This window comes from Plecotus auritus (assembly GCF_963455305.1).
Source record: "Plecotus auritus genome assembly, chromosome: 7".
NCBI lineage: Eukaryota > Metazoa > Chordata > Mammalia > Chiroptera > Vespertilionidae > Plecotus > Plecotus auritus.
Genome location: NC_137774.1, coordinates 69,381,808 through 69,398,764, shown reverse-complemented (window position 1 = coordinate 69,398,764; position 16,957 = coordinate 69,381,808). Strand labels below are relative to the sequence as shown.

Here is a 16,957-nt window from a genome sequence, read left to right as displayed (position 1 = left end):
TAGTAACCACAGGGCTCTGGTTGTTCAGTCACAGGAAGGAATAGGAGTGTACTTCCTCCACAGGATAAAGGGCATCAACAAAGCACCCACAGTGAGCATCATGCCCTGAGGTGAAGGAATGCACGCTTTTCTCCAGATCAGGAACTCAGCATGCTAGGCAACACTGCACTGGAGGTCTAGCCAGAGCAATTAGGCAAGAAAAAGAGATAAAAGGCATCTAATTGTAAAGGAAGAAGTAAAACTATCTCCATTTGCAGATGATATAATTCTACACAAAATCCCAAAAATCTACAAAATAAGAAAACGACTAGAGCTAATAAATGAATTCAGTAAAGTTGTAAGGCACGAGATCAACACACAAAAATCAGCCATATTTCTGTGCCAGCAGTGACCAATCTGAAAAGAAAGTTAAGAAAACAATACTGCCCTGGCCAGTGTAACTCAGTGGTTAGAGCATTGTCCCATGTACCGGAGGGTCATAGGTTCAATTCCCAGTCAGGACATATACCAAGTTTCGAGTTCGATCCCTGGTCAGGGCACGTGCGTGAGGCAACCAATCGATGCTTCCTTCTCACATTGATGTTTCTTTTTTTCTCTCCCTCTCCCTTTTTCTCTCTCTATAATCAATGAAAAAGCATGTTCTTGGGTGAGAATTAAAAAAAGAAAACAATACCATTTAAAATAGCACCTACAATAATAAAACACCTAGTAATAAATTTAACTAAGGAGATGAAAGACTTGTATTCAGAGCTGCAAAAATTGCTGAAATTAAAGACCTAAATAAATAGAAAAACATCCTATGTTCATGGATTAAAAGACAATATAATTATGATGACAATATTACTCAAAGCGATCTATAGATTCAATGCAATCCCTACGGCTTTGTTTTTTTAGCCATGGAAAAAGCTGCTTCTAAAATTCACACCATATTACAAGAGCCTCCAAGCGGCCAAAACAATCTTGAAAAAGAGGTAGAAAGTGGACAGTGTGGTACTGGTGTAAGGACAGACTATATGTCTCTACTATATGGTTTTTATGATCAATGGAACAGAATGGAGTCCAGAAATAAACCCTCACATATATGGTTGAGTGATTTTTTAACAAGGGTTCCAAGACCATTCAATGGGGAAAAGACAGTCTTTTTTAACAAATGATGCTAGATAATTAGATATAAACACTGAAGAATGAAGTTAGGCTCTTACCTCACATTGTATTAAAAAATCAACTGAAAAATGACCTAAATGTAGGAACAAAAACTGAAGAACTCTTAGAAGAAAACATAGGTAAAATTTCATGACCTTGGATTTAGCAATGGATTAGTTGATATGACACAAAAGCATGGGCAAATAAAGAAAAAATTGGACTTCAAAAAAAAAAAGTGAAAAGACAACTTGCAAAACGAAAGGAAACATTTTCAAACTGTATTATCTGATAAGGGTCTTGTGTTCAGAATATGTAAAGAACCCTTAAAACTAAACAACAAAAAACAACCTGTTTTAAAAATTCACCAAGGACTTGAATAGACAGTTCTACAAAGAAGATACACAAATGGCCAATAAGCCCATGAAAAGATGCTCATCACTAGTTATCAGGGAAATGCAAATCAAAACTCGCCATGAGACCCACTTCACACCCACGAGGATGGCCAGAATCAAACCTGCAGATAAGTGCTGGTGAAACTGTGGAGAAGCTAGAGCCCTCCCCTGCAGTGCTGATGGGAATGCAAAATAATAGCACAGCGGCTTTGGAAAACAGTCTGGCAGTTCCCCAAAAAGTTAAGTTGACCTACCATATGACCCAGCAATTGCACCCATAGATCTCTACCCCAAAGAATTGAAAAGTAGTATTCTACAAATACACACACACCCCCACACACATATTCTCTATTCATAATAGCCAAAGATGGAAACAACCCAAATGTCCACCAATGAATAAAGAATGAAATTCTGACACATACTATAACATGGATGAATCTTGAAAACATGCTAAGTGAAAGGTGCCAGACACAAAAGACTACATGTTGTATGATTCCATTTATAGGAAACGTCCAGGACAGGTAAATCCATGGAAGCAGAAAGAAGACTGGTGGTTCCAGGGGCTGGACAGCAATTGTATGCTGGGCACAAGCTTTTCTTCTGGGGTGATGAAAATGTTTTGGAACTGGGTAGAAGTGATGGCTACGCATTGTGAATTTACTAAGTACCACTGAATTGTTCACTTTGAAACCGTTTGATTACGTGAATTTCATCGCATAAAAAAAGCTTGAGTACATGAGGAGAGGGCAAGGGTGTGTATGGTCATCTCCAAGCTGGCTCCCAGCTGGCTCTGCTTCTGGAGTTTCCAGGGACCCCCTGGGTAGGAGCCAATTCTGACACGTGCTGAGGGATACAAGTATCTGACCACAAAATGCAACCTAGCAGTGTTCGCAGCACCCACTGAGTACATTCCTGCCTAGCGGAGGACACAGCCCTTTGACCCTATGCCAAGGCCCTTGGACTGACCATCTCCAGCCATGGGTAGTGATCCATTTGCACTTCAGCAGCCCCTGAGCTCTGTAGGGGCTGAGGACTCTCCACTCATCTGCCCACTTGGACCACTGCAGGCCCAGTTCTGCCTGGCAGAGGTTCAAGGAGGCAGCTCAGTGTCTTGAAGCAACATGCAAACCCTCTTGTAGCCCGTGTCCCAAGGTGGTGGGGGCCATGGTAGGCCCACAGAGTGGGGGGGGGGGGCAGCCTGCCAAGCCTACGGAGAGCGAGTGTTTGTGGGGATATCCAAGAGCAAAGGAGGTGGGGAAAGGGGCAGGGAGACCAGTGTCCTGAGCAGCCTGTGCCAAATTGCTAGCCTCAGCCAGACATGAGAGATCCTGTGTGCAGCAGGACACTGCCCTTCTGGAATGGATGGAGACTGGCTCGGGGGAAGGCACCTGGGTGTGGCTATAGAGCTCCAGGTTCTACCCCATCTGGAGCTTCTATCCCAGGAGGCCTCTGGTTGTGCATCAGGGGGTAGGGAAGCTGCTGCCAGATATACCCAGGACAGGTTTACACCTCAGGGGTATGGCAGACCCTCAGGCCCTGGTCCTAGAGCAGGGCCCCCAAGGGAGCCTTGCACCACAGGCCAGGTATGGCCAGAGGACACGGTACTCCAAAAGTTGCCAGGCCTGAAGGACAGGGAGGTGGGAGTCAGGAGACCTGCACTTGGCTCCCAGGACCCTGCTGGTGGTACAGAGCAGAGCAGGGCATCCACTTGCCACCCTCTTAGGGTCTCCTTGCACAGCCTGCCCTGAAAGCTGCTTGGAGCCTTGGAATGCAGCTCCCTTTGCTGGGTGGGTTCTTGGGCATCTGGCCTGCCCACCTCCCCCAAGACTGGGCCTCGGCTTTTCCCGGGTGCAGAAGAAAGGCACTCAGGCCCACAGCAGGGCAGGTGGGATGCTCCTGAATTGTTCCTCCACCCAAGATGGGTAATAGGTCTGAGGGGAGGGTGAGGCTGACCCCTTAACCTGCCTCTCAAGGGCTAATCTGGCCTCAAGGGGGTGTCCATACACCACAATACACACTCTCCTATACTGCTGCTCTGCTGGCAAAAAAAATCAATTGTTCTCTACAACAAGGCATGAAGCTTGTGCTTCTAATGCTAGACTCACACCAAGCTCTTTTGGTTTAGGAAGAAAGAAAACTTGCCTCTTCAATAACAAATAGAAAAATCCACCCTGGGCAACACGACTGTTTCCCAAGGCCCAAAGCAAGCTCTGTGAAGCCGCCTTCCTGTGTGACTAGGCCTCGGGGTGAGCGAGTGGACACCCAGCACCAGCATAGTGGGCCTGGCCAAGGGCCAGCTCAGCTTTAGCCCTAGCTTCAGTGCTATGTGAAACCTAAGAAATCTGCCTGGGCACCACTCTGAACCCTCTTCCCACTGTTCCTCATAAGAGAAAGGCCCATAGTCAAGATGTGGCATACAGTGTTCCAACCCCCACCACATGCACACACAGGTTGGGGCCTAGGCAGCCTCCACCCCAACCCCAGGCTCAGGGGATGGTCACCCATCTTGTGCACCCCACCTGGCCTGGGAGGTCTCCAGAGAAAAGCCTCAGGACCCTCCTAGGACGCACCTGCCTTGGGCTCCTGCAGGTCCCAGGCACACTGAGCAAGGAGAGCCTTGCAAACACTGGGAGGGCAAGGATCCAAAGTCCTGTTCACTGTGTAACCCACCAGCTGGCCAGTCCCTGGCCTGGGCTGGCTGCACACAAGGCAAAGTGTCTGCAGGTCCTGGACAGCACCTGGGGACAGGGCAGGTTCCACACCTGTCCTGTGGACAAGAATCAGGAGGATTCTGTCTGGAGTTCAGAAAGGTTTCAATGAAAACAGTGCCTAGAAATCAAATTTAGCCCTGAGGAAACAGTGAGCTGGGCAGCCTTCTGGCTAGAAGGAGGCTCTGGGGATGGTGGTGGCACAGCTGCAGGACTGGCCCAGTTACTCCCTCACCGACCCAGCAACCCACACCTTATAGCTCACACACATCTTGGTCCCATCGGTGGTGAGAAGTGGCTCAGGGGTCAGTCAGTGATGCGTGAGTAGAGGAACCCTGAGCAGGGGAGCAGCTGTTCGAGGCCACCCTCAATGGCCACCCTGACACGTCTTGGGCCCAGGAGACACTCAGCGAGACCCAGAGATGTGAAATCCCTGGAGTGTCCGAAGGTGAGGCCAGACCGCCAAGCAAATCCTAGAAATAAGAGAAGGTTGGGAACCTGGAGTCAAACCAAACTCTCAACATAAAATGTTCCCAAGTTCTATGACACTCACTCAGAGGATGAGTCACTTGTGCTCAAAGACACAGAAGCAATCACTTCTGGGGAGGAAACTGGCTGCCCAAGTTACCCTTACAACAGAAAGACCAAGTAAAATGGAATATTGAGACAACTGTCCAGAAAAATTCAACAACAAATACCTTCTCTACCCTCATTATCCAAGTCACCAACACTCACTTCTAATTCAAAAGGGAGGTTACAGAATTGCTCTTGGGGCTCTCTGTGAAGTCTACCCAGTGCCCAGGACATGCATGTTTGCAGGGATGTGGAGCGGCCCCATCCTGGGAGATGACCTTTTTGCTTCCCTGGAAAGCTGAGAGCAATAAGTAGTGTCCACACACAAGGCCAAGCTACTGGACCTGAGGTTGGGCATCTGGAAGACCATGCCAGGAAGTCCGAATGTCATGTCTAGTTGTGGCAGCACAACCCCAGACACCCTGCTAGTTCCAAAATGTGCTGGGGCCTCATCTACAGGTCACCTTCAGCTGGCCTTGGATCATCTTCCTCGTCTCTGTGTCCCAAGGGAAGGCCCAGAGCTTGTACAGAGCCAATGCTCACACCAAACGTTTGTTTGTTTGTTTATTTATATATCTTTGTTATTGATTTCAGAGAGGAAGGGAGAGGGAGCGAGAGATAGAAACATCAATGATGAGAGAGAATCACTGATTGGCTGCCTTCTGCACGCCCCCTCCTAGGGATCGAACCTGCAACCCGGACATGTGCCCTTGAACGGCACTGAACCTGGGACCCTTCAGTCCGCAGGCCGAGGCTCTATTTACTGAGCCAAACTGGCCAGGGCCCAATAGTTTATTAAGATGAATAGCTCCTGGGGCATCAAAGTTCCTGCCCCCAGACTGGCAGTGAGTTCTAGATGTGGCCATGCCTGGCTCTCTTTGCTTCAGCACTGCTATGGGGCTATCCTGGCCAAGAAGGCTGCATGCTGATGTGGAGGCAGTTTCTTAGAATGAGAAAGGGCAACACCAAGTCACCAGGCAGTTGGTTTAAGGGTGTGAGTCAAGATCCAAAGTCTAACACACACACACACACACACACACACACACACACACACACACACACACACACACTGTGCTTGCAAGGCCTCAGGAAGCTGCCTGGCAAACGCCACAGGGTCCACAGCTCGGCTGCTGCTCACCCAGGGTTCCAGCCTCTTTCCCTGAGATCCAATAATTCTACCCCTACCAACTTATCCTAAGGAAATAAGTGAAAATAAAAAGACGTGTGTGGATAAATGGACATTTGAAATGATGCTCAACATCACCAACCATCAGGAAAATGCAAATCAAACCACCACGAGACACCACCTCACACCCACAAGAAGGGCCAAGATCAAAACCATAGATGATAGGTGTTAGCCAGGATGTGGAGAAACTAGAGCTCTCCCCTACATTGCTGGTGGGAATGCAAAATGGTATAGCTACTTTGGAAAACAGTCTAGCAGTTTCTTAGAAAGTTAAATACAGCACAGCCAGCATGGCTCACTGTTGAGTGTCAACCTATGAACCAGGAGGTCACGGTTTGGTTCCTGGTCAGGGCACATGCCAGGTTTCAGGCTCGATCCCCAGTGTGGGGCATGCAGCTGATATCTGTCTGTCTGTCTGTCTATCTATCTATCTATCTATCTATCTATCGATCTATCCATCAATCCATCTCTCCATCTCTGAAATAAATAAAAAATATACTTTTAAAAAGTTAAATATAAATTTGCAACAAACTTCAGAAATTCCATCCCAGGTATCTACCCAAGAGAAATGAAAACATACATCACCCAAAAACTTATATACAAATGTTCAGAGAAGCGCAATACATAAAAAAACAAGGGGAAACAACCTAAATTCCAGCAACTGAGGAATGGATAAGCAGATGTGCTACCCAGACAATGGAATACTATGCAGTCATAAAAAGAATGAAGCATTAACACACGCTGTACATGGACAGACCTTGAAAACATTATGCTCAGTGAAAGAAGCTAGACACAGAACACATAGGATTCTGCTGATGTGAAATTTCTAGAAAAGGCAAATCTGTAGACACACAGGAAGCAGAGTGGTTGTCTGGGGATAGAGAGAGAGGCATTGCAAACAAGCAGGATCTTTCTGGGGCATAAAGATGCTGAAAAACTGGATTGTGGTGATGGTGGCACAACTCTATAAACAGACTAAAAAAAAACCTGAACTGTATACTTGTTGTGAGGGGTGAATTTGATAGTAGTAAAGTTATATCTCAATAAAGCTGGGATACAGAAATGTTCACTAGTACATCATCAACACAGTAACAAGGGGATATTCTCTAATAATTCACTGTACCTCATTCCCAACTCTCACTAGTCCCTCCACCTTCCTGCTCCTGGCAGCCCTTTTGGACCTCAAGCCCCCACCCCCTCCCTCCCCATTATTGTAAGCTACTATGGTAACTTACAAGACCTCCAAGACTCTCCCACTCAGCTCTGCTAACCCCTCTACCCCCTCCCAGATGCCTCCTCTGCCAGGGACTTAAGCCTCAGCTCCAATGCCATCGCAGGAGTCTGGACCCCCTCCTGTAGGCCCATTAGGACCCCTGTTTGCTGCCCACCTGGCAGGAAAGCCCAGGACATACTTTTGCAACAGGAAGAAGATGTCTATTACCCATTGAACCCACGCCGGTGCACCCTGAGAGAGCAGGGGCTACCACCACCTCTGCTCCAAGGTCTGCGGAACCTGAGTGTATGCTGAGCACCAGGCACCCCTCATCCAGCAAGGCCTCGGGACAGGGTGAAAGGGGCGTCAATGCCAGGGTGGGACATTGGAGCCTGAACTGCCCTCACACTAGTCACTCCAGCACCTCTGAGGGGTGATCCAACAGGTAGCCTGAGCTGAGAAACTTGGGCCAGTCCGGCCGCAGCCGGAGGAAGCTGGCATGTGAAGGTCTGCCCCTGTGGCACCACAACCCTGCCCCCTGCAGGCAGCCACGTCAGAGAAGGGATGACACACAGAGACGGGGTCCTGAGCAGTGTCCCCCAAATCCGGTGGGAAGCAAGCCAGCATTCTCAGCGCGTGCCAGCACCACCCAGGCCTGGGTTGGCAGGCTCCCCACCCGCCAGGCAAAAAGCTCCAGAAGCTGCCCCATCACAAGCACCAGACGGAGACCCAGCCAGCTTCTCTGCCAAGCATGGAGCAACCCCAGAGCCTTGCAGGTCTCGTGCCATTAAGGGGAAGTAAGTCACCAGAGGACCCTAAGATATAGGGTCCCCACTTCTCTGCAAGCCCCTCTGCCAAAGGAGGGGCGCCAACAGAGCAGCACTCCCACCCCTGGGGGCCCGCCATCTTTCTTACCTTTGGGCCTGGGGACGTGGGGTTTGGTGCTGCCGGGTAACCAGGGCACTGCCCCAGACAGGTCCCCCTGGGCCGCTCCTACAACAGCCGGCTGCTGCCGGGGGCCCTGGGAAGGATGGCCCCCCGGGGAAGCTGTGGTCCGACTCGGTCTCGGTGGCCAGCGAGGAAGCGGAGTTCCCCATGGCCCCCGTGACGGCAGCCGCACTGAGAGCTGGGCCTGGTCACATGCGGCCAGAGCATGGAAGGAGGTGAGCACCCACACAGGAGACAGGGTGGCCGGGCTGGTCAAAGTCACACAACAAAAATAAACAGAGAGAATAAAGAGAAAGAGAAGAAACAGCATGACTCACAGGAACAAAGCCCCCAGGAACTCTGGGAGGGTCCCCCAGTGCAAGTGGCCTTAAGGCATGAAGGGGACAGCCATGGAGCAGGAACTGAGGGCCTGCGCCTGACCCAGCAGCAGGCACCCTGCAGTACCCACTCCAGGTACCTCCATAGCAGAAGTCCCCACAGGGCTGAGGGACAGGCATCGACAGAGTGGAACCCCCAACACGAGGCACACTGGGGTCAGGAGCAGGGCTGCAGGTGCTCAGCCCCTGCCCCACTTGCCCTATAACCAGCACCCCTTCTCTGCTCTTGAAAACCCATATCAGCCCATCAGCTGCCCGTAGGAAAGGGATGATGGTGCCACCAGCCACTGGTCTTCAAAGAGAGTTATCTTCAGTGAGAAGAAAAATGACACAATTTTGCTTTCTTGTGGAGGAAATAATCAAGGGGATATTTAACCAAAGGAAGAGGAAAAACAAGGGAAGTGAGCACAGTGGAACTGGTGCAGCCCTGCAAAGCCAGGCAAAGACCTGCACAACACTGTCTACCCACCACCCTCCTGAAGGAGAGCCGCCCTGACCCAGAGGAACGTCAGGGGCCCAAGAGGAGATGAGTGACTTGAGAGGCACTGGGAGGCTGGCCAGGCCTCCAGTGGGAGCCCATCTACACTGCAGGGGAGGCCCTACCTCCACTGGCCAAGAGGAGGAATGAAACACAGTCTAAGAGCATCCACCATGAGACGGAGGTGGCACATCTCATTTCAAATGAGGCAAGTCACAGTCAGGTTAGGGAGGATGCCACCACCCTCCCCTCACCCACTCGGCCAGGCTCTGGGCCAAGGTGGGCATCTGCTTGGCTTTCCAGCTGTGCAGGTGACCACCAGCATAGTCCCATCCCTAGGTCCACTGTTACCACTGACACCCTTCTCCTCGCTCCCAAATAAGCCCCATGGTAATGGGGGCCAGGGGCTGGAGTGAACCTGGGAATGCATCCTTGCGGTGCAGGCCTAGGGTTTGTGGGTGGGGCTGTGCAGGACTCCCTACACGAGAGTGAGCAGCAGCACACACAGTTCTGGAAACCAGCAGGGGCCAAGCACCATGGGACAGTAGAAGCCCGTGACCCCTACCCCATAAGAGCTTTGGTCAGACAGGCCGAGGACCACTGTAGCAATAATGTTCGCCCGGATGCCTTTTCTCCAGGGGACATGGGTGGGACAGAGCAGCACCAGCCCTGACTAGCCTGGTGGCCCCACAAGTCACCTGACACTCAGGCTTTCAGCACAAAACACAATTACAACTGAGCAGTGTGGCAGAGACCCCGTGGTGGTCCACAAAGCTGACACTATCCCTACCTGGCCCCAGAATGGTTGTCTGCTGGCTCCAGCCTCCAGGAACACTGTCCAGGAGGAGCACCATGCAAGCCACAGAGGTTGTTTCCAATTCACCAACAGCCACGTAAGAAAGTTACCACAGACAGGTTATGGGAATCTCGATAACGTACCTCACATAATCCAACACACCAAAAATGTTACCATGTCAGTATGAGGCCGGTGAAGCCATGCGTGAGTCCCGTGACACCATCTTGGGTCAAGGTCTTTGGACTCACACTACTGTGGTCCATGCTCATCTCTGCACGGACGAGTCACGCGTGCCGGTAGCTTCTGTACTGGAGAGCATTTAAGCAGGTACAGAGCACACCAGCAGGGGTCAGTTCCACATCAACCTGGGTCACTCAAATCACCTGCTTCTCTCATGATTACAAGTCGGACAACAGAATAAGAACGGCCCCCCAAATTTTAAACACCACTCCAGACAGGAGCCCCTTGAGGAAAGAGGGCCCAGGTGTTTCTGACACTCCCCTTTCGCAGCTAACCTGAATAGGTGAATAGCAGAGAGGGGAGGAGCAGAGACAGGTGAAGCTTGAATTAGAGCCATGCCCAGCAGAAGTTCAAGAACTGCTTGTGACTGGGTCCAGGGCTGGTCTGTCTCTGACAAAGAGCTTTGCCTATTTCCACTGGGAGAACAGAGGACTAGGCAGTGTGGGCAAGCCTGGCCTAAGAACGCCAAAACCATGGGTGGGGGACAGGGTCCACAGTGCCATTTGCAGCCAGGTCAGAGCCAACACCTGGCCCATGCCCCAGGTGACACCACCACGTGCATCTGATGCAGGTTGAGCCAAAGGGAAAGCCAGCCCCAACGCAGAGTGGGGATGTGGCCCTGGGCCTCCCAGGGACAGGTGTGGGGCCACAGGCGCCAGGCTCCGCCTGGAGGAAGGAGCAACAAGGGCCTGTGTGGGCTGGATGTGCTGCCCAAAGTGCAAGCTCCCACGAGGACCCACCTGCTCTTCAGCAGTGCCCTTGACAGCAGGCAGTGAGAGCTCAGGCCTGTCACAGACAGTTGGGGTGTGTGCTGGCCCCCCAACCCTGCACAGGAGGAGAGCAAGAGGCACCTAAGCAGCGCCAGCTCCCTGACACGCCGTTAGGAAACTCTGACCCTGCAGACCCCATGGGGGGCAGATGAGAGGCCTGTTGAGGGGTGGGCTATGTGGCAGTTGCCAGACTGCTCCTTGGAGGACAGGGGCAGCACAGGCCCTTCACTGGGAGCTTGAGGACAGAGGCGGCCTGCGAAGCCCCCCAGAGAGCAGCTGGTTCCAGAAGGGCCTCTCTGGGGATGACACCCACACCCTATCTTGACCCAAAGGGAGTGGGGAAGAGCTCCTGGGAGGGAGTCCAACAAAGGATCACCCTGGTTGGGCAAGGCACGTGGCCACAGTGTGGGCTCTGCTAACCTGCATGGCGGAGACGTGGGAAACTCTGCCAGAGCAGGGTGGGTCTGTCCACGGCTGCTGATTCCTCATCAGAATAACCGGGAATGGGAGCTTTTACAAATACTTTGCCCAGGTACTGTCCTTTGATCCGGAACCCCAGAGCAGAACAGACCCTGCTCCCAGGTGACAAGCCTCGTGCAGCCTTCTCCTGCAGAACCTGCTCCTCCTCTCACCCCAGGTGAGAGTGTGGTGAGACTGTCTGCCAGCCCTGCACTAGGTCCATTCCTTTATTCCAGTGGTCGGCAAACTCATTAGTCAACAGAGCCAAATATCAACAGTACAATGATTGAAATTTCTTTTGAGAGCCGAAAACCGACTTCTGCGCATGGGCCACGAAGTTTCAATCACACTGTACGAGCGCGCCCGGACGTGGTATTTTGTGGAAGAGCCACACTCAAGGGGCCAAAGAGCCGCATGTGGCTCGCGAGCCGCAGTTTGCCGACCACTGCTTTATTCCTTCATGTACCGTTTCATTCATTCAGCAAATGCCAATCAGGGCCCTGCTGTTTCCCAGGCCCTGTTTTAGGCACTGGACATGACAACACTCAAGAACTCTGCCTGCAGGGTGCTCACTTTTTGGCTGCCGTGTCTTAGAAAAGCATGATGTATATAACACGTCTCCAGGCAGAAGCCAGAGAGCACAGATGATGGCAGCACCAACCCCCTGGATTGTGCAAAGGGCCAGGACTCTGAGACATGGCACCTCAGGAGGAGCAACTCTCCCAGAGCCCTGCCCCCACCCCGTCCTCCTCCCCTAACTCAGGAACTGCTGCCCTAGATTTAAATGGGGCAGAGGGAGGCCTATATCTGGCCTTGGAAGCATGAAGGTGGGGCTGCTGCCACCCCTAGAGCACGGGGTGTTTGTTAATCCACAGGAGCTGACTGGACTGTCTGACAACCCTGGTGTGAGGCATGTGCCTAGCATGGTACTCTGAGGACAACTGGGGCCTATTCACCAAGATGAAGATGACCCTGCATGGGGTGCGCCCGTCTTTTTTTTTTTTTTTTTTAAATATATTTTTATTGATTTTTTACAGAGAGGAAGGGAGAGGGATAGAGAGCTAGAAACATCGATGGGAGAGAAACATCGATCAGCTGCCTCCTGCACACCTCCCACTGGGGATGTGCCCGCAACCAAGGTACATGCCCTTGACCGGAATCGAACCCGGGACCCTTCAGTCCGCAGGCCGACGCTCTATCCACTGAGCCAAACCGGCTTCGGCGGGTGCGCCCGTCTTAACCACGGCAGGTTGGATCCCAGTAACGACACCCCACCTCACCTGCTCCCCACAGCTCTGTGGGCCCTCTGAGGGTGCGTGCTGAGACCTCAGCTTGTGAGGCAGGAAAGGGGCACTTCCCTGTGGGTGGCAGGTGAGTTGCTCTCACCAAGTGAGTTTACCTGGCCCAGGGATGGGGGTGAGCAGACACCAGAAGCCTGCAGCCATGGGGGCCAGTACGGAAGCTACCGGCCACAATCAGATCCCAATGGAGAGGAATTGGGATTTACGCCCTGTTGTTCCAGCTCCCACTCCTGGGGCTCCCTGAGTCTGTGCCCCCCGAGTCCTGTTAAAGCTTATCAAGCCCCATTGCCCCATCCTGAAATAATGGTCCTTTTCCAACTGCAGCAACCTGACGGGCCGCCTGAAATCAGCCTCGGGACGGGGGTCCAGGAAAGGGACAGAGGGAGAGTGGCCCACCCAGGGGACACCATGCTTTTCTGGAGCATTGCTGCTTGTGCCCATGGCCACCACCCACCATACCCCGAATTACACCCACCAGACGTGAAGCCAGAGCTTGTAGGTAGGTCCCCGCGGCCTGAGGACGCTGCTACCAGGGTGGAAACCGAGGACATGAAGCTCTTGCCTGAGTGAGGGAGGCCTCTCCGTCCCTACCAGAAACCAGGCTGGGATCCCACCCCAGAGAGGGCCCCACCCCAGGGAGGGCCCAGACTTTGACCTCCTGGCTCCCGGGGACTGGTAGGACAGCATTCTCCTGCTGCCACCTGCTTCCTCAAGTGGGTTAGCAGCTCACCACATCGACAGCTCCCCTAGAGATGGAGGACAGTAGGGCAGAGTCAGGGGATGGGCCCTCTGGGACATGGCTGTTCCATCGGGGGGAATACCAAAGGAATGACAGACAGAGCCCAGCAAAACAGGACTGACTTGTGGTGTGCCCCTGAATGACAGGACTGCAGCCCCAAGCCTCAGATGCACAGCGCTCGCAAGGCCAGGCTTTGTCAGGGCAGGGGGCTAGGCAGAGGGGTTCTGTAGAGAGGGGGCACCCACACTGCACTCCAGCCCCACCATTCCACCACTGGTCCCATAGCCCCAGCTAACCCACAGCACCTGGGAGGAGACTCACCCCCCCACTGTGAGATGCCTGAGCTCTCCCATGCCCAGGTCAGTGGCACAGTGAGCTTGCCAACAGCACATCCACCCAGAGGACATGCCCCTTCTCCTGGAAGATTATGGACTCAGGCCTTGAAACAGATCCAGCTCCCAGGCTTTGTGGTTCAAGCCAGAGTCCATTGAAGGCAGTGGTGACCAGCCATATGGTCCAGGCTGAATGGCCACCCGTGACTTTTGTGCTGGGCTATGTCTTCACCCCCAGGCCAGGCCACATGGAGGACTGCCCCACCTCCACACACAAGGGCCTGAACAGGGAATTGCCCTCAGTTGCCCTGAGAATATTCCCATATGGGAATTGGCCCAGGGATTACCCCCATCCCCAACCGTTTTAAATCTTTTTATCGATTTTCAAGGGAGAGGAAGAGAGAAAAACATCGATGTGAGAGAGAAACATTGATCGGTTGCCTCCTATATGCATCCCAACCAGGGACCAAACCCGCAACCTGGGCATGTGCCCTGACCGGAATCAAACCAGTGACCTTTCAGTACATGGGATGACACTCAACCAACTGAGCCACACGGGCCAGGGCAGGACTATGTCCCTTTTGAAGCTACATCAGTCCCTTACCCAGAAGAGACCAGAGGTCTCAGGAGATTGACATGGCTCAGCCAGCTCCTCACTGCCTAGTCCAAGGCCCTGACTATCTCTGGGCCAACCAATGTGGCAGGTGGGGCTGTTCAAGATCCCAGGGCCCAAGGGAACAGGGCCTCCCTTAGCTACTAGGGAAAGGTGTCCACATGGGACAGGGCTCTGGACAAGCAGCCAGGCATCCACTGAGATTCACCTGGATCCAGGTCCCGGGAACCACAAGGCGGCTTTAACCTCCAACCACTGCTGCAGGCTGGGTGGTTCCAGCCTGTCCCCATCCTGTCCTTCCTAGGTGTGGTGCAGGGGCCCAGAGGACTGCCTTACTGCAGCCTCCCCCACTCTCACCTTTGCCCTCAGACAAACACCAAGGACGGCCACTCCCTACCCGAAGGGCCTGCCATCACCAACAGCAAATGTCGCAACACTGCTGACCTCTGAGAGGTTCAGGAATAAAAGCTGTGGGCTCCAAAAGTGTAACTACCACTTCTTGTGAGCAAACTTGGGAAGAAACACACCTGCCCCAAATACCTGCCCATCAGACTGGGATGTGCTGCCCAAACATGCTAAAAGGCAGTCCCTCTTCCCCTCTGTCAAGTTCTTTAGTCCCTGAAGGTCCAGGCCACCGGCTCTAGGACAGAAGTCAGGGCTCCTCGCCAAGTGCCCCACCTCATTTCCTCGGCCCACTCTGAGCACCGCTGAGACACTACCTACTGACCCTGCTCACTGTGAAGGACCAGCTGACAGGTTAGATTCGTTCTACTTTCTGAGGCACCTGCTTTCTGGAGAGGGAGGAGACAGGCCCCACTAAGTCAAAGGCACAAGTGAGGAGGCTGGGGGACAACCACATGGGATCGTGGGGCTGCCTGGGTCCCTGTGTGTCCTCTTGTGTCTTTGGAGCCGTACATCGCCTCAGTTGTGCATCATAAAAGAGGAAACTGTTTTTCATACAGTTCTATCAGAGACACCAGACACTCTCAGGATTTTAATTTCTAGTTCCCAAGTTCAATACTGGTCAAAGTTGAATACTATTTTTAATGGGAAAAGAGAAGGTACAGACAAGCACTCTTGTTTTTTGGCACTTCTAACATTTGTTTGCCAAGTGGTGGCAAGAGCAGCCCTGGTCCAGGCAGCCCTGCTGGCACCCACCAGCCCAAACCGTTTCATGGGGGGCATGGAGTACTCGAGCCTTCAGCTCACCCCAAAGGAAGGCAGATGGGGGCTCTCTGCAGCCACCTCCTCTGAACGGCAAGGGCTCCAGGACTTGCTGCCTTTCCTGCGATGTGGCAAGAGCGCAGCATCAGGCAGGGGCAGAAGGTCCTAGAGACTTTATCTGCCCATGTGATCTTAATGCCAAAGGACAACTTTTCTGAGAAGTGTGGCTGTGAGGAGGGACTGGCCCAAGGAGGAATTTCCTGCTTCAGGTTTGGCTGTGATGATACAGGAGGAGCAGGAAGCCGCAATGAGTGCCTTCCTCTGGACGCAGACACACGTGACAATTCCCAGTAGCAGCTACTGACCTGCTTTCCTCCTGATATCTTGAGCATGGCCCAGCCACCAGGGAGGTGGGATGCAGCCCTGTAAGTAACCCGGACTTCAGAAAAGCCAAAGAGCAGGCCCAGAGCAGCGCTGGAGGGTGATAGTGTCTGCAGGCCAGGAAGTCTGAGAGCAATGTAAGTGCACACTCTATTGTTTCCTGGGAACCCACCGGTGCTGCTCCTGGACAAGTCCTTGTAGAGGGACAATATATCATTGACTTCTAGAGTAGCCCCTCCTTTGGCATCAGGAGGCCTCACACTGCTCATCCTGGGGCCTCTGTGCTGGGCTAGGACACCTCTGTCCTCCCACAGCCCCCAGCTCTCTGCACCCTGGCAACAGGTCTTGTTCTGGTGACACCAACGCAGCCATCTGCAGAGTCCCCACTCAGACCCCTCTAAGGAGGTGAACAGGATCACTGTGTGTCCTCTTGTATCTTCGGAGCCATACACCACCACCTCAGTTGTGTATCATAAAAAAGGAAATTGTTTTTCATACAGTACTGCTGCCATGACCCACAGTGACATGATGAGGTGAGGCTGGGCAGGTCCCCAAACCTGAGAAGTTGAGGCAGCACAGCCTTAATCTACAGCCTCCTTGTAGTTCATTCAAAAAGGGTAGAGGCCAGTGAGTCTACTCCTCATCTCCAAAGAAGCCTTGGGGTGCCATTCCAGACACCCTAGGAGTTCCCTTTGGACTTCAGAGCCAGGGTGACCACAGAGGACACTCACTGACCATCTAGTGAGTGAGACAATGCTGGGCAGCCAGGTGCGATGTCAGAGCCCAGCGGAGTGGGAAGGGGGGAAGAGAGAGAAGCTATGTTTGAGAGGTTTGGCAGAAGAGACTCAGAGAGAAATGAGATTATATTACTGCTGTGAGACAGTCCCATGAGTGCTGATGCTGAATAATGGGCACAGATGGAACCAGAGAAACAGGTAGTGAGGACGTGCCGGCCAGTCCAGGCAACACAGGGAGTGAAGAAAAGCTGTCTGTGCCAAGAGCCCCCTCAGAGTCCTGGGGGCATGGGGTGTCCTTGCTCAGGATCTGGGTGTGAACTTTTAATGTCAGATGAAGATACCATCAAACCCAGAAAACCCACCCCACCAACCCAAACCATTTCCATTTAATCATGCCACCTGCCTTG

At 52.6% G+C, this 16,957-nt stretch overlaps 1 protein-coding gene across 4 annotated transcripts in view; it reads right to left on the bottom strand.

The window, feature by feature from the left end:
* The window catches only part of CAPN15 (calpain 15), a 28,403-nt gene that overhangs the window by 7,792 nt on the left and 3,654 nt on the right, over positions 1 to 16,957 (bottom strand). For all 4 annotated transcript variants that reach the window (XM_080682011.1, XM_080682013.1, XM_080682012.1 and 1 more), the window contains exon 2: positions 8,131 to 8,411. In XM_080682011.1, coding sequence (XP_080538137.1) covers positions 8,131 to 8,312 — 182 coding nt within the window. In that variant the 5' untranslated portion in view covers positions 8,313 to 8,411. The remainder of the gene's footprint in view (positions 1 to 8,130; positions 8,412 to 16,957) is intronic.